Below are 25,058 nucleotides of genomic sequence, written 5' to 3'. Positions count from 1 at the left end.
CACAGGTCATTCCCCTTTGATTCTAAAATAGACACCTGGCCTGAATTGGAAGAATATGCATTACAGGAGCTCGCTTGCCCTGCTGCTAGTGTGCTATCAGAAAGAGTCTTCAGTGCTGCTGGTTCAATACTGACCGAAAAAAGGACACGTCTGGCTACCCGAAATGTTGATGATCTAACCTTCGTTAAAATGAACCAATCATGGATTTCAAATTATTTTGCCCCACCTTCCCCTGCTGACACGTAGCTTGCCTGAAAAATGTCTAGCTTTTGGCCTCCTCTTACTGACTTCTCCAATTCCTCCATTTGCAGCTGCTGAATGTCCACCATAGGCCATTTTTTTACCTCCCTAAATGGGCTGACTCCCCCCACAGGGCCGTGGTCACCACCTGGCGCAAGCACCCGTGCGAGTGCCGTTTGCCTTGACAGGTGGGTGGGCCCACTCTTGGGCGACGGCACTGGCACAGGGTCCCACATACTACAATGAAGTGTCTCTGACGGTGGTGGTGCACAACCAACGTCAGACACACCGTCGTAATATGAGGGGCCCTATGCCAGTACCGCCGCCCACGAGAGTATTGCCCCCCAAGCTCGAACAGTGCTCTACCACTTGCAATACTTACCTCTCCCTGCTCCACCACTGTGTAGTCTGTGCTGTTAAATCCTTCAATGGCACTGCCAACACAAATTTGTTGAAATGATAGATGATAGTTAAAATATACAGGGGCCCTGGCCTCCATTTAGACCAGTTAATACTTTGCACCTACTACCACTGTCTGCTACTCAGCACAAACAAAAAAGCCATTTAACTCCAAAACATCCTAACCGGCGAAGTTACATGGTAACATAGGACCGTTCTTTGATATCACCTTCACAATTCTTGCATCCATTGAACTTTTGAGTTTTTGGAGAGTTTCTGCTTCTATTTCTTTGCATGAAGTCAGAATAGCCTCCCAGAGCTGCGGTTTTGATGTGAACTGCCTCCCACCCTCATAGATCTTTTGCTTGATGATACTCCAAAGGTTCTCTATCGGGTTGTCAGGGGAAGATGGTGGCCACACCATGCGTTTATCTCCTTTCATGCCCATAGCAGCCAATGACTCAGAGGGATTCTTTGCAGCATGAGATGATGCATTGTCATGCATGAAGATGATTTTGCTCCTGAAGACACGTTTCTGATTTTTATACCAAGGAAGAAAGTTGTCAGTCAGAAACTCTATATACTTTGCAGAGGTCATTTTCACACCTTCAGGAACCTTAAAGGGCCCTACCAGCTGTTTCTCCATGATTCCGGCCTAAAACATGACTCCTCCACCTCCTTGCTGACGTCGCAGCCTTGTTGGGACATGGTGGCCATACACCAACCATCCACTACTCTATCCATCTGGACCATCCAGGGTTGCTCGACACTCATCAGTTAACAAGACTGTTTGTAAATTAGTCTTCATGTATGTCTGGGCCCACTGCAACCATTTCTGCTTGTGAATACTGTTTAGGGGTGGCTGAATAGTAGTTTATGAACCAAAGAAAGCCTTTGAAGGATCCTACACCTTGAGGTTCGAGGGATCCCAGAGGTACCAGCAGCTTCAAATATCTGTTTGCTGGTTTGTAATGGCTTTTTAGCAGCTGCTCTCTTAATCCGATTAACTTGTCTGGCAGAAACCTTCCTCATTATGCCTTTATCAGCACAAACACGTCTGTGCTCATATTCAGCCACAAATCTCTTAACAGTACGATGATCACGCTTAAGTTTTTGGGAAATATCTAATGTTTTCATCCCTTGACCAAGGCATTGCCCTATTTGATGCTTTTCGCAGCAGAGAGATCATTTTTCTTTCCCATGTTACTTGAAAACTGTGGCCTGCTTAATAATGTGGAACATCATTTTTAAGTAGTTTTCCTTTAATTAGAAGCACCTGGAAAACTAATTATCACATGTGTTTAAGATTGAGTTCAGTGATCCATTGAGCCTTGAGACACAATACCATCCATGAATTTATTTGAAAAACAAAACAATTAAACCTTTACGACACTTAAATCCAAATTGCATAATGATTTGGAACAAAGTGTATACCTGCTCCTGTGAACCTGTGGGGTCATCCTGCTACTCTGCTCTGAGTTCCTGCTGCATACACCAGTTCCAGTAATCCTCCTTCATCTGCTGCTCGTGTTTGCTTCCATCTGCATTTGCTGGACATGTAAGCTGTTGCTGCTCTGCAAGAACCTGAGACTATTACCCAGACCTCCCTGGTTGAGCTAAGATATTATTTGAACTGCCTTATAAGCATATCTATCTGTGTTTTGTACTAAGCAAGGACTTATTCGTGTCAAGTATCCTCAAGAAAAATTGTGCTTCATAGACTTTCTGCGTGATTGCATTTTCCTCTGAAGTTGCCTAGACTGCTGAGCTGCATATGATATTTGCACCAAGTGTTGTGGACTTGAGTTTCTCTCTGCACCTGTTTGAATCACCGTGTGATAATATAGCCTTTACCACTTAGAAAACTGTGTCCTGTGTTATGGACCTGGTGGTTAGGTGCACCCGGAATGTCCTGATGGTTAAACTAGGAATCGGGACAAGCTCTGGGGAAGTGGGAACTCTGCTGACCGCAAACCCTACTCCTATCACACACACTAGAAATAGCCGTGGAGCATACCTAACTCTCCCTAGACGCCTCTTCACAGCCTAAGAGCTAACTACCCCTAAAGATAGAAATAGAAGCCTTACCTTGCCTCAGAGAAATTCCCCAAAGGCAAAGGCAGCCCCCACATATATTGACGGTGAGTTTAGAGGAAAGTCACAAACACAAGAATGAAACAGGTTTTAGCAAAGGAGGCCAGTCTTTACTAAATAGTCAGAGGATAGAAAAGGGAACTATGCGGTCAGCACAAAAAACTACAAAAACCACACAGAGTATGCAAAAAGACCTCCACACCGACTCACGGTGTGGAGGTGCAACTCTGCATCCCCAGAGCTTCCAGCTAGCAAGGAAATATCATGATAGCAAGCTGGACTAGAATTAGCAGTAACACAAATGAACTAGCAGGAACTTAGCTTCTGCTGGAGTCGACAGGTCATCTGAGAAGTCCAAGAGAGATCTGAACCAATACTGAGACATTGACAGCTGGCATGAAGTAACGATCTGAGTGGAGTTAAATAGAGAAGCCAGCATAGCAATAAACGAGGGCAGCTAAGAAAGCCAACCTCAAGGACCAGCAGTTCCACTCAAAGCCACTAGAGGGAGTCCAAGGACAGAACTCACCGAAGTACCATTTATGACCACCGGAGGGAGTCCGAGAACGGAATTCACAACAGTACCCCCCCTTGAGGAGGGGTCACCGAACCCTCACCAGGGCCCCCAGGCCGATCAGGACGAGCCAAGTGAAAGGCACGAACCAAATCGGCAGCATGGACATCGGAGGCAACAACCCAGGAATTATCCTCCTGACCATAGCCCTTCCATTTAACCAAGTACTGAAGCTTCCGTCTTGAAATACGAGAATCCAAAATCTTCTCTACCACATACTCCAACTCCCCCTCGACCAACCCCGGAGCAGGAGGATCAACGGAGGGAACCATAGGCGCCACATATCTCCGCAACAACGACCTATGGAACACATTATGGATGGCAAAAGAAGATGGAAGGACCAAACGAAATGACACAGGATTAAGAATTTCAGAAATCTTGTAAGGACCAATGAAACGAGGCTTAAACTTAGGAGAAGAAACCTTCATAGGAACATAACAAGAAGACAACCAAACCAAATCCCCAACACGAAGTCGGGGACCAACACAGCGACGGCGGTTAGCGAAACGTTGAACCTTCTCCTGGGACAACGTCAAATTGTCGACCACGTGAGTCCATATTTGCTGCAACCTGTCCACCACAGAATCCACACCAGGACAGTCAGAAAGCTCAACCTGCCCCGAAGAAAAACGAAGATTGAAAACCAGAATTGCAAAAAAAAGGCGAAACCAAAGTAGCCGAACTAGCCCGATTATTAAGGGCGAACTCAGCCAAAGGCAAGAAGGTCACCCAATCATCCTGATCAGCAGAAACAAAGCATCTCAGATAGGTCTCCAAAGTCTGATTGGTTCGTTCGGTTTGGCCATTTGTCTGAGGATGGAAAGCCGAAGAAAAAGACAAATCAATGCCCATCTTCGCACAAAAGGACCGCCAAAACCTAGAGACAAACTGGGAACCTCTGTCCGACACAATGTTCTCCGGAATGCCATGCAAATGAACCACATGCTGAAAAAATAATGGGACCAAATCAGCGGAGGAAGGCAATTTAGGCAGGGGTACCAAATGGACCATCTTAGAAAAGCGATCACAGACCACCCAGATGACAGACATCCTTTGAGAGACAGGGAGATCAGAAATAAAATCCATGGAAATGTGCGTCCAGGGCCTTTTTGGGACCGGCAAGGGCAAAAGTAACCCACTGGCACGAGAACAGCAGGGCTTGGCCCGAGCACAAGTCCCACAGGACTGCACAAAAGAACGCACATCCCGTGACAAGGAAGGCCACCAAAAGGACCTAGCCACCAAATCTCTGGTACCAAAAATCCCAGGATGACCAGCTAACACCGAACAATGAACTTCAGAGATAACTCTACTAGTCCATCTATCAGGGACAAATAGTTTCTCCGCTGGACAACGGTCAGGTCTATCAGCCTGAAACTCCTGCAGCACCCGCCGCAAATCAGGGGAGATGGCAGACAAAATTACCCCCTCTTTGAGAACACCAGCCGGCTCAGGGACTCCCAGAGAATCAGGCACAAAACTCCTAGAAAGGGCACCAGCCTTCACATTCTTAGTACCCGGAAGGTAGGAGACCACAAAATCGAAACGGGAGAAAAACAGCGACCATCGAGCCTGTCTAGGATTCAACCGTTTGGCAGACTCGAGATAAGTCAGATTCTTGTGATCCGTCAAGACCACCACGCGGTGCTTGGCTCCCTCAAGCCAATGTCGCCACTCCTCGAATGCCCACTTCATAGCCATCAACTCCCGATTGCCAACATCATAATTACGCTCAGCAGGCAAAAACTTTTTAGAAAAGAAAGCACATGGCTTAATCACAGAGCCATCCGAACTTCTTTGAGACAAAACAGCCCCTGCTCCAATCTCAGAAGCATCAACCTCGACCTGAAAAGGGAGCGAAACATCTGGCTGACGCAACACAGGGGCCGAAGAAAAGCGACGTTTCAACTCCTGAAAAGCCTCAACGGCCGCAGAGGACCAATTCACCACATCAGCACCTTTCTTTGTCAAATCAGTCAAAGGTTTAACCACACTAGAAAAATTAGCGATGAAGCGACGGTAAAAATTAGCAAAGCCCAGGAATTTCTGAAGGCTCTTCACAGATGTAGGTTGAGTCCAATCATAAATGGCCTGAACTTTAACAGGATCCATCTCGATAGTAGAAGGGGAAAAAATGAAGCCCAAAAAGGAAACCTTCTGAACTCCGAAGAGACATTTAGACCCCTTCACAAACAAGGAATTAGCACGAAGGACCTGGAATACCATTCTGACCTGCCTAACATGAGACTCCCAATCATCCGAAAAGACCAAAATATCATCCAAATATACAATCATGAATCTATCCAGATACTTTCGGAAGATGTCATGCGTAAAGGACTGAAACACAGATGGAGCATTAGAAAGCCCAAAAGGCATCACCAGGTACTCAAAATGGCCCTCGGGCGTATTAAATGCTGTTTTCCATTCATCGCCCTGTTTAATACGCACAAGATTATACGCCCCTCGCAGATCTATCTTGGTGAACCAACTAGCCCCCTTAATCCAAGCAAACAAATCTGACAGCAGGGGTAAAGGGTACTGAAATTTGACCGTGATTTTATTGAGAAGGCAGTAATCTATACAGGGTCTCAGAGAACCATCCTTCTTGGCCACAAAAAAGAACCCTGCTCCCAACGGTGACGAAGACGGGCGAATATGCCCTTTCTCCAAGGACTCCTTTATATTACTCCGCATAGCGGCGTGTTCTGGCACAGATAAATTGAAGAGTCGGCCCTTAGGAAACTTACTACCAGGGATCAAATTAATAGCACAATCACAGTCCCTATGAGGAGGTAGAGCACTGGATTTGGGCTCATCAAATACATCCCGGTAATCCGACAAGAACTCAAGGACTTCAGAAGGAGTGGAAGAAGAAATTGACATCAACGGAACATCGCCATGTACCCCTTGACAACCCCAACTAGACACAGACATTGATTTCCAATCCAATACTGGATTATGAATCTGTAGCCATGGCAAACCCAACACGACCACATCATGCAAATTATGCAACACCAAAAAGCGAATATCTTCCTGATGTGCAGGAGCCATGCACATGGTCAGCTGAGTCCAGTACTGAGGTTTATTCTTGGCCAAAGGCGTAGCATCAATTCCCCTCAATGGAATAGGATGTGCTGCAAAGACTCCAAGGGAAAACCGCAGCGCCTGGCAAACTCCAAGTCCATCAAATTCAGGGCAGCGTCTGAATCCACAAATGCCATAACAGAGTAGGACGACAAAGAGCAAATCAGAGTAACTGACAAAAGAAATTTAGGCTGTACAGTACCAATGGTGACAGACCTAGCAAACCGCTTAGTGCGCTTAGGACAATCAGAGATAGCATGACTGGAGTCACCACAGTAAAAACACAGCCCATTCTGACGCCTATGTTCTTGCCGTTCAGCTCTGGTCAAAGTCCTATCACATTGCATAGGCTCAGGCCTGTGCTCAGAGGACACCGCCAAATGGTGCTCAACAGTGCGCTCGCGCAAACGTCGATCAATTTGACTGGCCAAGGACATTGAATCATTCAAACCAGCAGGCATGGGGAACCCCACCATAACATCCTTAAGGGCTTCAGAAAGACCCTTTCTAAAAATTGCTGCCAGGGCACACTCATTCCATTGAGTAAGCACATACCATTTTCTAAACTTCTGGCAATATACCTCCGCTTCATCCTGACCCTGACACAAAGCCAGCAAGATTTTCTCTGCCTGATCCACTGAATTCGGTTCGTCATAAAGCAATCCAAGCGCCAGAAAAAACGCATCTACATTAAGCAATGCAGGATCTCCTGGCGCAAGGGAGAATGCCCAGTCTTGAGGGTCGCCACGTAACAAAGAAATAATAATTTTTACTTGCTGAATGGGGTCACCAGAGGAGCGGGGTTTCAAAGCAAGAAACAGTCTACAATTATTTTTGAAATTCAGAAACTTAGATCTATCCCCAGAGAACAAATCAGGCATAGGAATTCTAGGCTCTAACATCGGATTCTGAACTACATAATCTTGAATGCTTTGTACCCTTGCAGTAAGTTGATCCACACAAGAGGACAGACCTTGAATATCCATATCTACACCTGAGTCCTGAACCACCCAGAGGTTAAGGGGAAAAGAGAGACAAAACACACTGCAAAGAAAAAAAAATGGGTTCAGAACTTCTCTTATCCCTCTTTTGAGATGCATTAACACTTTGCGGGCCAGCTGTACTGTTATGGACCTGGTGGTTAGGTGCACCCGGAATGACCTGATGGTTAAACTAGGAATCGGGACAAGCTCTGGGGAAGTGGGAACTCTGCTGACCGCAAACCCTACTCCTATCACACACACTAGAAATAGCCGTGGAGCATACCTAACTCTCCCTAGACGCCTCTTCACAGCCTAAGAGCTAACTACCCCTAAAGATAGAAATAGAAGCCTTACCTTGCCTCAGAGAAATTCCCCAAAGGAAAAGGCAGCCCCCACATATATTGACGGTGAGTTTAGAGGAAAGTCACAAACACAAGAATGAAACAGGTTTTAGCAAAGGAGGCCAGTCTTTACTAAATAGTCAGAGGATAGAAAAGGGAACTATGCGGTCAGCACAAAAAACTACAAAAACCACACAGAGTATGCAAAAAGACCTCCACACCGACTCACGGTGTGGAGGTGCAACTCTGCATCCCCAGAGCTTCCAGCTAGCAAGGAAATATCATGATAGCAAGCTGGACTAGAATTAGCAGTAACACAAATGAACTAGCAGGAACTTAGCTTCTGCTGGAGTCGACAGGTCATCTGAGAAGTCCAAGAGAGATCTGAACCAATACTGAGACATTGACAGCTGGCATGAAGTAACGATCTGAGTGGAGTTAAATAGAGAAGCCAGCATAGCAATAAACGAGGGCAGCTAAGAAAGCCAACCTCAAGGACCAGCAGTTCCACTCAAAGCCACTAGAGGGAGTCCAAGGACAGAACTCACCGAAGTACCATTTATGACCACCGGAGGGAGTCCGAGAACGGAATTCACAACAGTCCTGTAGTTGTCTTGTTCCACGCAAAGAGTCTCCTGAGTAATCCCCTATAATTATTACACTGTGTCTGCCACTCATTACAGTTTTCCTCCACTGAACAAAGCAATGCCGCCTGTTTAGTCCTGTTACCAATTTTGAACTGCATTTAGCCTACTTTATTATTTGGGCCTATATCTGTGTTTCCTCCTCATCCTGCCCATTACCCAGCCACTGCTAGATGAGTCTGCTGGTACATTGACCCAGACCACTACATTCCCCTTGCACTCTACACAGCCAGAATCTGACCCTGCTGAAAGTCAGGTTCCCCTTCCCGCATACTATACCACCTTACACGGGGACAAAGAGGAAGGTGCAGATGAAAGTGCAGGTTCCTTCATCAGGTGGGGGGGGCATACTCGTTAGCGATGTCACTGGCACAGGGCCCCTCATAGTACGCAAAAGTGTCTCTGCTGGTGGGAGGCGCCACCCGCTGTCAAACACACTGCCGTACTATGAGGGGCCCTGTGCCAGTGCCAACGAGTGGGCCCCCTCTGCTTGCTCAGGATCACAGCACTTGCAAAGTTGAAATACTTACCTCTCCCTGCTCCACCGCCGTGACGTATTCCGCGTTTCCTGGGCCAACAAAAATCTTGAGCCAGCCCTACCCCCCACAACTTTAGCCAAATGACCCCCAGTTTTCAATGCCTAACTATTATTATAAAGTAAATTAAGATTGACAAGCTTAAGTAATAAGAATTGATGTTTTTGGCATTAAAATGGGCACTGTAGGTGTTTTCCTGTCCTCCACTCACTGCCGACTTTGATTCCCCATTGACTTGCATTGGATTGCATTTTCGCGAAACCCGACTCGATCCGAAAAAAGTAAAAGTCGCTCAACTCTATTAATAAGTTAACATTAAGTATACTTACCTCCCACACCAGCACCACACCTCTGCTCAGAGCCATGAGATTGTTTAGGTCATATGAATGCTGCAGCAAACTAGTGGCCATTGATAGGCAGCAGTGCTCGCAGTTTCTAAAACGTAACTGCTCCATCTGCTTGAAATGTGAAATTTGAAGGGTTACAGCACTCGAGTGACATAATAATAATGCCATGAGATCACTGGGGGACACAGACCTCAGAGTGGGAAAAAGTCACCGATCCAGCAGACTTGTAGGATCTTTTTCTTCCTTAAATTAAGCCACCGATAGCTTTTAACAGTTGTCTAGCAGTGCATGACTCCTTTAAACACAGACATGCTCTTTACAACAGAGGTGCCCAGACCTGCGATGCTTCAGTGTGACAACCCTAAAATGGATAAAAATGTGATGTGTGGTGGCTTCCCACCTACATGTGTGCACACGGGCAATGCAGGAGTCAGCGGAGGGCAAACAGCAGTTGCCGCTCACTACACTGATGCACCCAGGACTGTAGGGAACGGCTTCAGAGAGGAGTGGGTCCATTACGTGCCCCTACTGTCTTCAGTGCATCACAAAGTAGGTGAATGTCAGGAGTGATATTCTATTCTGTGACGCACTGAAGACAGGATCCGCTCCTCCTCTCTGAAGCCTCTCTAGGTGTATCAGTCCTGCGAGCGGTGGCCGCTATCAGGAGGCAATAATAAAAGGGGGACCTGAATCTGCACTGGGTGCGTGCCACTGACTCTTTCATAGGAGCCGATTTATAACTGTATCTTTTGTGTGTAATGATAGCCAATGGACAATAATATTATTAGCAAATACCTCCAATTAGAAATGTAGCATAGTTCTTCTCATTAGCTATGTCGCTTACCCCATGTAGGCCATTGAAGTATCTTAGCTATCCAGGGTTACGACCACTCATTTAGTGACAGTAAGCTATTAGTAGTTATAACCATGGATACCTAAGCTACTGCAATGGCCTACATGGGGCAAGCGACATAGCAAATCATAAAAATTACTAGATGGAGGCCCGATGCTATCGCATCAGGAGGGTGGTAATGTCACGTAGGGGGCAGGCTTTGCAGCATTGAGAATCTCTCCCCCCATGTGCTCACCCACCTATCCACTCTCTTTCCCTATGTGCTGACTTCTCCCGTCTGTGCTCTTCTTTGACCTGTCTACCCCATGTGCTATCCCCCTTGTCTGCTGTCTCTCTCCTTCCTGTGCTGTGTTCTCCCCTCATGTGCTGTCCCGTTTGAGCTTTCTCCCCCCTGTACTGTCTCTCTCACCACCTGTGCACTTTCTCTCTCCCCATCTGCTATCTTCTCCTCTCATGTCATCTCTTCTTTGACCTGTGTACCCCATGTGTTCTCCCCCTTGTCTGCTCACTCTCTCACTCCACCACTGCGCATGTGCTTCTCCTGTACAAAAATGGCGGCGGTCAGTGAATCATTCAGCTGATCCTGGCGGCGGCGCGTTTGCGACGGTGTTCCGCTGGTGGTACCGCGCAAGAGGCTGCGTACGCGTATACAGTATGTGTGTGTGTGTGGTGTGTATGGCGTATGGAGTGTGTATGTATGTATGTGTGGGTGGTGCGTACGGCATATACAGTGTGTTTGTGTGTGTGGTGCGACGGTGTTCCACTGGTGGCACTGCACAAGAGGCAGCGTACATTGTATGCAGTGTGTGGTGCGTACGGAATAAAGTGTGTCTGGTGCGTTCGGCTATTAGTGTGTGTGGTGCGTATGGCGTATACAGTGTGTGTGTGTGTGGTGCGTACGGCGTATACAGTGTGTGTGTGGTGCGTATGGCGTATACAGTGTGTGTGTGGTGCGCACGGGATATACAGTGTGTGCTTGTGTGTGTGGTGCGATGGTGTTCCACTGGTGGTACCGCGCAAGAGGCTGGTACCACCAGCAGCTTCCATATTGAGACATCCATCACTTGGGTGTTCCAATATGTAGGTCGGTGAACTTCCGCCGCTTGGAATACTGGGATTCAGACACATCAGGACAGAACAGGATGTGAAGACATTACAAGGTACTGTATATACTCGAGTATAAGCCGACCCGAGTATAAACCGAGACCCCTAATTTTGCCACAAAAAACTGGGAAAACTTAGGCTGGTTTCACATTTGCGGTTATGTACGCAGCGTTTCTTCCGCAATCATCCGCATGCGTTGTGTATTCCTAACTTTAACATTAGGGACACAGGTGTCTGTTATCGGTTGCGTTTTGCCGCGTTAGACGACGCATGCGTCATTTCGTCGTCTGAGGTTTGGAACGGTAAACGCTACATGTAGTAATTTTAGAGGCATCAATTTGCAGCCTAGAAATGTATGCGGATGTTAGCGGAAGGAATGCGGCAAAAAAACGCATTACGGTCTAGGAGAACGCATGCGTTCGCAAGCACATGCGTTTGTGAACCCAAGCGTTGCACCACAGAAAAACATGTCTAGACACTGATTAACCAGCAGATGCAGGCAAGAACCTTGGAGGAAACAAGACACTGAACAATGTGAGTATATCCTAGCCAATGTCTTTATTTTCTATTTTCTGTCTCTATATGTCCTAATTTATGGCATTTTTTTCTTTCTGCATGCATCAGAATGTCATCTTCTTCTGAGGAGGAGCAACGGCCTGGGCCTGCACAAGCCGAACATCTCAGTGAAATGAGTACTCACCTCCTCAGATTAGTAAGTATTCACTGTCACATCTACACATGTGACAATTTTTTTTTCCTTTTTTTAGAGCACTTCTTCCACTGCAGCAGAGGTTGAGCAGGAGCAGCGGGTTCACGGTTGGGTGGCAAGGCGGCAGCGTGTAGTATACCTGGCTGACTGTTTATTGTATCCTCACTTTACTATTCTTGAATGTTCATTTCTTTACATTCCTCTTTCTTTACCTTTTTCTTCTTGACTCCTGTTTTTCTTGATTTTCAATATTCATGACAGTTTTCTGTCTGTTTTCTTTCTTTTCCTTATGTTATTGTCTCCTACATTAATGTCTTTATTTATTTTTTAGGTTCCAGAACGGGATGAGGACCTCATTGAAAATGACCTCCTAATCTCCCTGGTCCAACAGCGAGTCCCGTTGTGGGACACCCGGGTTCTGCAGCACTCGGACGTGACGATCAGGCGGCTATGGAATGAGGTGGCCAAAGCGATGTGGGATGGCTGGGACAACGCCCCAACTCGGGTCCGAAATGTATTTTGTAAGTATTGCAATGCGGTGTGTTGCAGCAGTGACCTTGGCCAGGATCACACAACTGTGTGTGATGAGAGAAACTCCTGAGAGTTTCTGTCATTACACACAGTTGTGTGATCACGGTCAAAAGTGCATTGTGTAACCATTATTTATATTTTTCAACAGCGCTCAAAGTCAAAACACGTTGGTGTTCGATGAAGGATCGATTCAACAAGGACCTTCATCAAGAGAGCTGTGTTCCTAGTGGTTCTGGAGCAAGGATCCACAAATACAAGTATCATTGCATCCTTGCATTTTTGAGACCGATCCTTGCCCAGATAACGTAAGTATTGTTTGTGGTGTAATGGGTTGTGTTGGATTGCCTAATCTGTATTTTTCTATTCCACAGGAGTTGGCGCTTTACTATCGTAAATGTTTGGTAGTAATGTGGTTTTTTTTCTTTTTTTTCACAGCACATGGAGCAGCACTCTCGACCCTGGTTCTGGAGCGGTCCTTCCTCAAACAGCCATGGACCCGTCCCAGCCTTCCAGCAGCAAGTGGGCCTGCCACACAGACTGGAGACCAGGAAGCTGGTCCATCAGGTGTTCCCCTGTCCCAGTCCTCTGCCTCTTTTTTGGGGGGCTCTTCCCGGCAGAGGACCTCAGACAGGTCACTCATGCCCAAGTTTTTGCACTTGAGCTCGGTCTTGGCAATGAGTGACCGACTGGATAGTGCCATAAACAATATGAATACACGTATCCAGGTCACCAAAAGCCTTGACCAAGTAAAAGCCGACCTCCAGAGGCCAGCACATCATTTTTTCAATCAAATTGAACAGGGCATGTCGGAACAGCTTACTCCTGATCTCCAGCTTAGTGTCATGCAGGCCTGCAATGCTGCTTACATGCAGGCTATGCAGCAGAGTCGGTATTTTCAGCAGACAGTGGCGGCATAATCACCTATGCCAACACTGTCACGCTTGACCTCAATGCAGAGCTCTGCTGCCACCACCATGACAACTGCGGCTCCTGCTTGGACCTCCACCATGCAGCAGCAGGACCCTGGCATGGCTTTCCGCACCACACCATGCAACAGCAGCAGGACCCTGGCATGGCCTTCGCACCACAACCATGCAACAGCAGCAGGACCCAGGCATGGCCTTCCGCACAACCATGCAACAGCAGCAGGTCCCTGGCATGGCCTTCCAACCGCAACCATGCAGCAGCAGCGGCACACGGACCCTGACAGTTCGGCCACTATGACAAGGCCGCAAGAAATGAGCCCACCGAGGCTCCCCAGACCACAGTGCCGATCCCAAAAAGGGAAAAAGAAACAGCGGACTATCTCAATACCTCCCAATGTGTCTGTAATGTCAGGTTTGTCTCACCCTTCGGCCGGGGACACACACAACGTATAAAAATCTGTTTTACACGGACGAGAATCGCCCAAATGTTTCCAAAACAGTGATCCGTGTGCAATGCGATGATGCGATTTCCTCGCATCAAGTTATCCGTGTGACATCCGTACTGCGATATTTTCTCGCAGGCTTGCAAAACCTACATCTAATGGATTTTTCGGCTCAAATGTTTGTTAAAACATATATGCAGTATATACATATGTCATTGATTATATATATAACTGTATTTATATTTAATTCAGCGCTAGATATCCTAAAAGCCGGTAATTCAATTGCCGGCTTTTCATTTCTCCTTCACAAACCCGACAGGATATGAGACATGGTTTACATACAGTAAACCATCTCATATCCCTTTTTTTTTGCATATTCCACACTACTAATGTTAGTAGTGTGTATGTGCAAAATTTGGGCGCTGTAGCTTGTAAAATAAAGGGTTAAATCGATGAAAAAATTGGCGTGGGCTCCCCCGCAATTTTCTCCGCCAGAGTGGTAAAGCCAGTGACTGAGGGCAGATATTAATAGCCTAGAGAGGGTCCATGGTTATTGGCCCCCCTGGCTAAAAACATCTGCCCCCAGCCACCCCAGAAAAGGCACATCTGGAAGATGCACCTACTCTGGCACTTGGCCTCTCTCTTCCCATTCCCGTGTAGCGGTGGGATATGGGGTAATGAAGGGTTAATGTCACCTTGCTATTGTAAGGTGACATTAAGCCAGATTAATAATGGAGAGGCGTCAATTATGACACCTATCCATTATTAATCCAAAAGTACGAAATGGTTAAAAAAACACACACACATTATTACAAAGTACTTTAATGAAATAAAGACACAGGGTGTTTTAATATTTTATTATACTGGTAATCCACCTGAAGACCCTTGTCACCTGAAATAAAGTAAAAAAAAAACCAAACAACAATATTCCATACCTTCCGTCGTTCCGTCAGTCCCACGATGTAAATCCATCTGAAGGGGTTAAATCATTTTACAGCCAGGAGCTGTGCTAATGCACCCGCTCCTGTCTGTAAAATGTTGTGAATGAATGGAGTGCAGGGGAATGTCCTGTAGTTACCTTGAGTCGCGGTGATGCGCCCTCTGCTGGATGTCCTCATATGAACTCGAGCGTGGGAACTTTTACCAGGCTTCTACCTTTGGAACCGGGGGGAGCTCGAAATTTCTGAGACTTCTAGTGTTAAAGTCACAGTGTCATTCACTACCTAGCAAGGGCCGACACCCTACAAAAACATGTTTTAGGACTCATTCAGAAGTCTGTTTTTCATGTTTGTGTCATATCCATATTTTTCATGGATAGAACACATACCCAGTAAAATCTGTGAGGTACTTCACATGTCCTTTTTTTCTCCAAGTCATGGCTCAAGATTCTACAGTTAAGTCTACAGGTCCGTGAAATCACTGACAGCACACATTGCCATCCGTGTGCAGTCTGTTTTACACAGAGTTATCATAAGTTTTTCAATTTATTTTGCACATGAGAAATACTGATGAAACTCTGATGGCAAAAACTGACCAAAATCAGACTTTGTTTTTTTTTTTGCATATATGAAAAGTGACTGACATCTAATAAAAGTCTAAGGCCCGTTGACATGTAAGATTTTAATCAGTTATTTTTTTTCAAATTTTCAACCGATTTGGTTGGTGTGTCAGTTTTTCTCTTCAGCGTGACGGATTTTTCTTATATTCAAAGTAAAAAGCTAAATGTTTCCTAGCCTAGCTTGTCCTACCTTTAGACAATGGGAGGAAGCAGTACAAGCAACATGGTTGCCTCGGTCCATGTTTTTAATGGACTCATTGATTTCAAGAGGTATTCTTTATCTACAAAACGGAACGGTCTCAGTTTTGATTTGCAGATTGATCGTCCACAAAAAAATAAAGTTGTAAATATGTCCATAGTCTACAACGGAATATATTCTACCTGTTAGAAAACAAAGAGAATGCATAGAATAATATTAGCCATGTGAAAGGGACCCAAGGGTGGTTATAGGTTTCATCAACACCCACTATTTTATTACTGCCCCTCAGTGGATAAGACTTAATGAAGCTAAAGGACTAGATCCTTCTTTCCATTAGAATTTAGGCTGCTTTGAAGAACTAGGTCCTTCTGTCCACTAGGATTTAGGTTGCTCTAAATAACCAGATGCTTCTCTCCACTGGGATTTTGCCTGCTGTATATAAGAAAGCTAAATCCAAGTGGGCTAAAGGACTAGGTCCCTAGAAGTGTTTTGATACTAGACCTGATGGTTTAAAGGACCAGGTCTTTCTGTCCACTGGGATTTAGCCTGCTCTAACGACGAGATCCTTCTGTCCACTGAGGATTAGCCTGCTCTATATAGAAAAGCTAAATTCTACTGGGTTAAAGGACTTGGTCTCCATGAGTGTTTAATACTAGACCTATTGGGATAAAGTAGACACTGAGGAGACTGGACCAGCGGGGACAGGTATTTTTCTTTTAATCAATGGGTACATTGTAGGGGTCACTATATTATATGGAACAGCACAGAATGGTATGCCCATTACATTATATTGCATGGAGGTCTATGTGGGGACCATTATATTATATGGAAGGCAATGTGGAGGAGGGGGGCATTACATTATTGAGAGGCTATGTGGAGCACATTATATTATATTGAGGCGCCTGTGTAGGAGTAATTATAATGTTTGGAGGGCATTGCACTGTTTGGATAGCTATCAGGGCCGTCATATTGTTTGGAGGGCCAGTGGGGGCCATTATACAATGTGGAGGGCTGTGTTGGCGCCACCATAGTTTGCTAGGTGGGTAAAGTACATTCATCATACTGTGCATGTGGAAGATACTGTGTAGGAATTCCCTTTGTGGGTATTTCTCGTGCTTGGATCACGTTTGTTGTCATCCTTCAGCTGTAATAGGAGAAAAACTATGCAGTAAGTGCTGAAACGTTGTGAGATATGCTCTTCTGGAGCCCATGGTTTCTTTATATGCCCTTGATTATCATGCTGTAATATTTCTTACTCATCTGCTTTTTTACCCGTTGCGTCCTTCTTTCCCAGTGATTGGTCATGTACATTGCAGGTTTTGATCAAAGACGTCGCTTACCAATTCACAATTACATATGCAATAAATAAAGTCAGCAGTCTGAAAGCTTGCATTACAACAGCTGATTACTGGACTTGTGACCTTAAATATTATTTCAATTAAAAAAAATTGTTTTTACAAAGATTTGGAGGCCGGAATTTATCTACATATCTTTTTCCAGTGGCACCGCAAGTTTCCTCTGTACAGATCTTCCATATATGTCCGAGATAACCTGTTTCTCCTATTTTTCCCCACTAGATTGGAGTTGCTTGTGTGGATCGCACTGAAGCAACTCAAATCTAGACAGTTCAGTGGTGAGGTGAATAGAATGGAGTTGCTGGAAGCAGTAGTGCAACGCCAATGGCAGAAGACCACACTGCTGCTATGGGGCCCGTGAGTCGAAGGAGCCCATCCAGCATCCTGGATGTACAGTTTGCAGGGCTATGTGGGAGGCCATTATAATTTTTGCAGCGCTATGTGGGCTATTATACTGTGTGCAGGGCTATGTATGGACCATTATACTGTTTGGAGGGCTATTATACTGTATGCGAACAATTATACAGTGTGAATGTTTCTGTGGGGTCCATCATACTGTGTGGGAGATATTATACTGTTAGAGGGCTAGTGGAGGCCATTAGTGTCAGGGTTGTATTGGGACCATCATAAGTGTGGAGAGGCATGGGGGCCATTATCTGTTTGTTAGGCAGTCACTGCATGTATTACGGAGGTCGAACATATTATTCGAGCACGCTGAAGTCACTCGGTTAGCTCATTAGCATGCTTGGATAACCCTTGTGAACACAACCTGATACAGATGTGATGTGCAGTTACTCCTCACTAATGTCACACGAAGCTTTAGTATTACAGAAATGAAAATTCAGCTCGTAGTTTTCAAAAACAGCTTTATTAAAACATAAATAATTCTACCATCAAGGAAAAAGATATAAATCTATTTATACATATACAAATTACAACAATAAACTTTACAGATCAATATGTAGAATTAAGCCACATTGGAGATCATTGCCAATGACAGCAAAAACCTTTTGTACTCGAGTCCCCAGCGCTTTAGTTGTAAAAACTGCTGAAAAATTGGATTTCTGTATTTATCAGTGTCCACGTGAGTAATCCAGACCTCGCTTAGGGAGCGATGTACCCCCCCCCCAACCCCCCCCCCCCCCCCCCAAGCTGAAAATGTGAAATGACACTGCATGCTGCACTCCCAGAAAAAAAAAGATAAGAGGCGTGGAAAAAATGAAAAACAGGCCCAGGATGGAGACTACTGCTAACCAGCAAAGGTGCAGGAGCTGTGAAACCGTGCAAAAAACAAAGGTGACAGAACACACCAGGGTCTCCTGTCTGGATACTTGCTTAGGAAAGGAAGAGTGCCAGGACAGGAGAAGAGAGGCAACAAGGAGGCTGGTAGCAGTGCAAACACTGGCTGGAGCCCAGGAAACAAAATAGGAGGAATTAATGTGTGAAAACTGCTTAAGGGGGGGGGGAATAAAAATCCCACTCTTCAGCCCACAACACCCAACTTCCCCACAGACCCCAAGCTGGGTGAGGGAGGTCAGTGTGGTATCATAACACACTAAGGCCATGTGCACACGTTCAGTATTTTTCGAGTTTTTTTTGCTATAAAAATGTGATAAAAACATGATAAAAACGTGAAAAAAACGCTTACATGTGCCTCCTATTATTTACAGTGTATTCCGCATTTCTTGTGCAAATGTTGCATTTTTTTTCCACAAAAAAATCGCATCGCGGAAAAAAAAGCAACATGTTCATTAAATTTGCGGAATTGCGGGGATTCCGCACACCTAGGAATGCATTGATCTGCTTACTTCCCGCACGGGGCTGCGCACACCATGCGGGAAGTAAGCAGATCATGTGCGGTTGGTACCCAGGGTGGAGGAGAGGAGACTCTCCTCCACGGACTGGGCACCATATAAGTGGTAAAAAAAAAAAGAATTAAAATAAAAAATAGTCATATACTCACCCTCTGATGGCCCCGGAGTCTTCCCGCCTCTCAGGTGCACGCTGCCGCTTCCGTTCCTATAGATGGTGTGTGTGAAGGACCTGCGATGACGTCGCGGTCTTGTGATTGGTCGCGTGACCGCGACGTCATCGAAGGTCCTGCACACACACACCATCTATAGGAACGGACGCCGCTGAGGAGATCGGTTGTCTGCAGGTGAGTATAACCATTTTTTTTTAATTATTTTTAAACATTCTATCTTTTACTATTGATGCTGCATAGGCAGCATCTATAGTAAAAAGTTGGTCACACTTGTCAAACACTATGTTTGACAAGTGTGACCAACCTGTCAGTCAGTTTTCCAAGCGATGCTACAGATTCGCTTGGAAAACTTTAGCATTCTGCAAGCTAATTTCGCTTGCAAAATGCTAAATAAAAAAACGGGAAAAAACGCAAAAAAAATGCGGATTTCTTGCAGAAAATTTCCGGTTTTCTTCAGGAAATTTCTGCAAGAAATCCTGACGTGTGCACATACCCTAAAGGCAGAACAACATTTGCAATCTAGCTGCAATAAAAGCCTTATTTTGCAAGACGACTCTGGTTGACCAGAATCTAATAAAAAAGGTGAGAAGGAAGGAGACCTGGGTGGGCCCCATACCACATAATGATTCCTAGGATGGTGCAGAAAAACACCATAGCCCAGGTAAAGAGCCAGAGAAGTGTCACAGTACAGAAAGGGCTGTAAAGCAGAGGACTGGAAAGGAGGGAAAAGACTTACCGAAAGGAAATAAAAAGGTAGGAGACCCCGGGGACCAGAACCTAGGAAGCCAACAGAAATGGAGACGGGGAGGGATAATACTCATCTGACACCATTGGACGCCCGCAGGGTCACCTCTTCGGTGTTCTCACCTGCATTGTGGGGAGATCATCGCTGCTGAAGAGATGACCGGTGATGGAATGGCATCTGCCGGGCGGAGCACTGCTGTGGAGGCACGGCATAATCCACGACTCCTAGAACAAAACAAAAAAACCATGCAGCAGATTCGACATAATGGACACAGGGCTAAAACAGAGCAGCATGGTGTCCGAGCACAGAACACAGCCCGCTATGTGGAGACATAACACAGCTGGCGGCCGGATGTGAACCTGAAATCCTGTGTCCCCCAATACTATTAATGAGGAAAACTTACAGCAGAGTCTCATGGAAATAATGTCAGTCCCTCCCTCCAGATCCCCCAACAAGTGACATCACACAATAGCCTTCAGCACGCAGCCCCCCACACACAAAACATCTCCCCCCATTCCCCACACAGCCCCCAACATACAGCCCCCACATATATATATATATATATATATATATATCCTCTTCTCCACATCAGCCGCCCAGCACACAACCCCATGCAAGCAACATCACCCCCTTCCCGCGCAGACCCACAGAAAGCAGCCACACACACCATCACCCCGTGCCGCCCTCCAACACGCAGCCCCATGTAGGACAGCCACTTATCTTTGCCCTCAGACCCCTCACACTGAGCGCTGTGCACAGAGACCCTCGCTCCAGCCTGCAGCTCCTCGGTGACCGTGCCATCTCTCCGCTACCTCAGCCGCCACAGAACAACGCGACTTCCGGGTATCAGGCGATGACAGAGAAAGAGACCCCGCCCCTTCCGCCGACATCATCTGGTCACATGGGCATGACGTCAGCAGAGGTCCTTTAGCCACTTGTATTTCTCCTCCGCTGTCATCTGTTTGCTCGTCGTTATTCATCTCTCTCGTCCGGCCATGATTCCCTTCACTGTGAATATTAAGTTGTCCACCCGGACACTGAGCGGAGCTCTCACTCTGCACAACAAGGGGGCGCTAGACTGGTGAGTGCGAAGTCTGAGTGACTACAAGTACCAGCATGCTTTGCAGTGCACAGGCTCCTAGTGAGGAGTGTGATGATTTGGATGGTGATGTGACACATTTGTTACAGTGACTCACAGATCACCTGTGAGGACATGAGGGGCCTGGTGTAGGGAGATATGGGGCAGAGCTGGTGTCACCTGCAGTCAAGGAGAGGGTCACAAAGTTTATGAGGGCAACACTGTGATCGCACCTCCTCTCTGTGAGAAAACGCACATTTCACGTAAATATTGGCATTATTCTCTTTGCTCCAGATGGGACGGCTCTGTACAGGAGAGCTCAGTCCTGCCCCCCTCGCGGTCCTGCACCTGCCCTCTCCCTCCCACCCCTGTCCCGCACCTGGCTCTTCCTCCCTCCCCTGTCCCGCACCTGCCCTCTTCCTCCCTCCACTGTTCCCCACCTGCCCTCTTCCTTCCTCCCCTGTCCCGCACCTGCCCTCTTCTTTCCTCCCCTGTCCCGCACCTGGCTCTTCCTCCCTCCCCTGTCCCGCACCTGCCCTCTTCCTTCCTCCCCTGTCCCGCACCTGCCCTCTTCCTTCCTCCCCTGTCCCGCACCTGCCCTCTTCCTTCCTCCCCTGTCCCGCACCTGCCCTCTTCCTTCCTCCCCTGTCCCGCACCTGCCCTCTTCCTTCCTCCCCTGTCCCGCACCTGCCCTCTTCCTTCCTCCCCTGTCCCGCACCTGCCCTCTTCCTTCCTCCCCTGTCCCGCACCTGCCCTCTTCCTCCCTCCCCTGTCCCGCACCTGTCCTCTTCCTTCCTCCCCTGTCCCGCACCTGCCCTCTTCCTTCCTCCCCTGTCCCGCACCTGCCCTCTTCCTTCCTCCCCTGTCCCGCACCTGCCCTCTTCCTTCCTCCCCTGTCCCGCACCTGCCCTCTTCCTTCCTCCCCTGTCCCGCACCTGCCCTCTTCCTTCCTCCCCTGTCCCGCACCTGCCCTCTTCCTTCCTCCCCTGTCCCGCACCTGCCCTCTTCCTTCCTCCCCTGTCCCGCACCTGCCCTCTTCCTTCCTCCCCTGTCCCGCACCTGCCCTCTTCCTTCCTCCCCTGTCCCGCACCTGCCCTCTTCCTTCCTCCCCTGTCCCGCACCTGCCCTCTTCCTTCCTCCCCTGTCCCGCACCTGCCCTCTTCCTTCCTCCCCTGTCCCGCACCTGCCCTCTTCCTTCCTCCCCTGTCCCGCACCTGCCCTCTTCCTTCCTCCCCTGTCCCGCACCTGCCCTCTTCCTTCCTCCCCTGTCCAGCCCCTGCCCTCTTCCTTCCTCCCCAGTCCCGCACCTGCCCTCTTCCTTCCTCCCCAGTCCCGCACCTGCCCTCTTCCTTCCTCCCCTCTCCCGCACCTGCCCTCTTCCTTCCTCCCCTGTCCCGCACCTGCCCTCTTTCTCCCTCCCCTGTCCCGCACCTGCCCTCTTTCTCCCTCCCCTGTCCCGCACCTGCCCTCTTTCTCCCTCCCCTGTCCCGCACCTGCCCTCTTTCTCCCTCCCCTGTCCCGCACCTGCCCTCTTTCTCCCTCCCCTGTCCCGCACCTGCCCTCTTTCTCCCTCCCCTGTCCCGCACCTGCCCTCTTTCTCCCTCCCCTGTCCCGCACCTGCCCTCTTCCTCCCTCCCCTGTCCGGCACCTGCCCTCTTCCTCCCTCCCCTGTCCGGCACCTGCCCTCTTCCTCCCTCCCCTCTTCCTCCCGCACCTGCCCTCTTCCTCCCTTCCCTTTTCCTCCATTCCCTGTCCCGTACCTGCCCTCTTCCTCCCTCCCCTGTCCCACACCTTCCAAATCCCCCTCAGCTACTACTGATTTTCCTGCAGATACTTATGGGTTCGTTGTAGGAAGTGTCTGCAGCAAGTCCATAATGTGTGAATTTACCATAAGAAAACATCCACTCAGGACCGAAGATCCCCTGGATACAAGTTATTGCAAGTCTGCAGCAAACTGTGCATTTGGACTTTGCAAATTATTTCTGTCAGACTTCCCATCTCTGAAAATCTGCAACAGAAATTTGCCTGCAGTGAACTTTAAACATCACATCAGCAGGTTTTTTTAAAATGTATTTATTTATTGCAGTTCTGGAGTGGTGCCACCAATGTAAGGTCCCTGCCCCTAGTTTTCTACTTATCAGCCGCCGTCTTCTGTTATCAGCACCGCTCCAATCGGTCACCAGCAGGTTGTGACCTGCCGGATTGCTCCAGTGTGTGCTGGGTGATCCAGAAGTCACAATGTAATTCTATGAGAGCCAGAAGAAGTTCAAGGTTTTTTTTCCCCTCGCCGTATTTTTCAGCCTTTTCACCCTTTTTTTTAATCACTACAAGGTTTTCTCCAGAAAACACCATGAAAATCACTTGAAAAACACTTTTATCCATTTCGATTGTAAAATCACTTTGCTGTTCATATCTTGAGACTTTAGAGCGGTTTTTTTTGCCACTTCAGATTTTGAAAAACGTCGTCTGGTGGCAAAAAAAAAGTCACTTGTGTGAAGCGGCTCCTGATGGAAAGTGCTCAAAATTAGGCCAGTCTCACACGTCCAGATAATTCTGGTACCGGAGTTATCCGTGTCCGTGTGCTCACGTGGCACATCAGTGTGGCACACGTGTGGCAGCCGTGTGCCGACTGAGGACCACACGGACGGTGCAAGAGACAGCGCTAGAGTTAAGCGCTGTCCCCTGCTTTTGGTGCTGAAGCCGGGATTCATTCCTTCTCCCCAGCAGCGTTCGCTGGAGAGAAGGAATGAAAAATTACGTTTTTTTTAATTTTTTTGTGTTTAAAATAAAGTTCGTGGTCACCTCCTGCCTCCCACCCCCTGTGTGCCTGCCTGCTTGCATTAAAATACTCACCCAGCTCCCACGATGCCTCCTCTCAGCGCTGGCAGCTTGTCCTGTGTGAGCGGTCAACCCTATGGGAGGTGGAGCCGCATATTCATCACTGTAATAAGCGGTACCACGTGACCTCTCACACAGGACAAGCTGCTGGCGCTGAGAGGAGGCATCGCGGGAGCTGGGTGAGTATTTTAATGCAAGCGGGCGAGCGTTCAGGGGGTGGGAGGTGACCACAAACTTTATTTTAAACACAAAAAAATAAAAAAAACTTGATTTTTCATTCCTTCTCTCCAGCGAACGCTGCTGGGGAGAAGGAATGAATGCCGGCTTCAGCACCATAAGCAGGGAACAGCGCTGAACTCTAGCGCTGTTTCTCCTGCGGCGGTACATGCACACTGAGGAGAGTGCACACTGTGCACGTGTGCGGGACGCTTTGCGGACCGTGCTGCCGGAGAAACGTAGACATGTCTCCGTGTTTTGCACACGGACACACGGTACGCGAAAAATCACTGACATGTGCAGAGACACATTGATTTTAATATGTCTATGTGTGTCAGTGTCTCCGGTACGTGAGAAAACTGTCACCACACGTACCGGAGCCACTGACGTGTGAAACAGGCCTTAGACTGCAAGATACAATTCCGGATAACATTTCTGAGCTACAGTCCGACCAAAGCACTGTTCACCTATTTTGCATTCTCCTCTACATAAAGGATGCAGAATCCAACGACTTCAAAATTCTGTATCAAACCCTATTGTCTGCATGCTTTATAGCCAAAAATACAGTGGTTACGGAAAGTATTCAGACCCCTTTAAATTTTTCACTCTGTTTCATTGCAGCCATTTGGTAAATTCAAAATAGTTCCTTTTATTCTCATTAATGTACACTCTGCACCCCATCTTGACTGAAAAAAAAACAGAAATGTAGACATTTTTGGAAATTGTTAAAAAAAGTAACTGAAATATCACGTGGTCATAAGTATTCAGACCCTTTGCTCAGTATTGAGTAGAAGCACCTTTTGAGCTAGTACAGACATGAGTCTTCTTGGGAATGACGCAACAAGTTTTTCACACCTGGATTTGGGGATCCTCTGCCATTCTTCCTTGCAGATCCTCTCCAGTTCCATCAAGTTGGATGGTGATCGTTGGTGGACAGCCATTTTCAGGTCTCTCCAGAGATGTTCAATTGGCTTTAAGTCAGGGCTCTGGCTGGGCCAGTCAAGAATGGTCATAGAGTTGTTCTGAAGCCACTCCTTTGTTATTTTAGCTGTGTGCTTAGGGTCATTGTCTTGTTGGTAGGTGAACCTTCGGCCAAGTCTGATGTCCAGAGCACTCTGGAAGATGTTTTCATCAAGGATATTTCTGTACTTGGCGCATTTATGTTTCCTTCAATGACAACCAGTCATCTTGTCCCTGCAGCTGAAAAACACCCCCATAGCATGATGCTGCCACCACATGTTTCACTGTTGGGATTGTATTGGGCAGGTGATGAGCAG

At 47.3% G+C, this 25,058-nt stretch overlaps 2 protein-coding genes across 17 annotated transcripts in view; one reads left to right on the top strand and one right to left on the bottom strand.

The window, feature by feature from the left end:
• LOC143769817 (uncharacterized) overlaps positions 1–20,629 on the bottom strand; it is a 205,216-nt gene extending 184,587 nt beyond the window's left edge. For all 9 annotated transcript variants that reach the window (XM_077258733.1, XM_077258734.1, XM_077258740.1 and 6 more), the window contains exons 1-2: positions 20,391–20,629; positions 19,772–19,873 (exon numbers count right to left, since the gene is read on the bottom strand). In XM_077258733.1, the coding sequence (XP_077114848.1) occupies positions 19,772–19,873; positions 20,391–20,629 (341 nt within the window). The remainder of the gene's footprint in view (positions 1–19,771; positions 19,874–20,390) is intronic.
• Positions 20,599–25,058, top strand: part of WDR11 (WD repeat domain 11) — a 134,288-nt gene continuing 129,828 nt past the window's right edge. For all 8 annotated transcript variants that reach the window (XM_077258730.1, XM_077258727.1, XM_077258731.1 and 5 more), the window contains exon 1: positions 20,599–20,730. In XM_077258730.1, the coding sequence (XP_077114845.1) occupies positions 20,645–20,730 (86 nt within the window). In that variant the 5' untranslated portion in view covers positions 20,599–20,644. The remainder of the gene's footprint in view (positions 20,731–25,058) is intronic.

This window comes from Ranitomeya variabilis, chromosome 4 (assembly GCF_051348905.1).
Source record: "Ranitomeya variabilis isolate aRanVar5 chromosome 4, aRanVar5.hap1, whole genome shotgun sequence".
Lineage (NCBI taxonomy): Eukaryota > Metazoa > Chordata > Amphibia > Anura > Dendrobatidae > Ranitomeya > Ranitomeya variabilis.
This window is presented reverse-complemented; position numbering and strand designations above follow the sequence as displayed.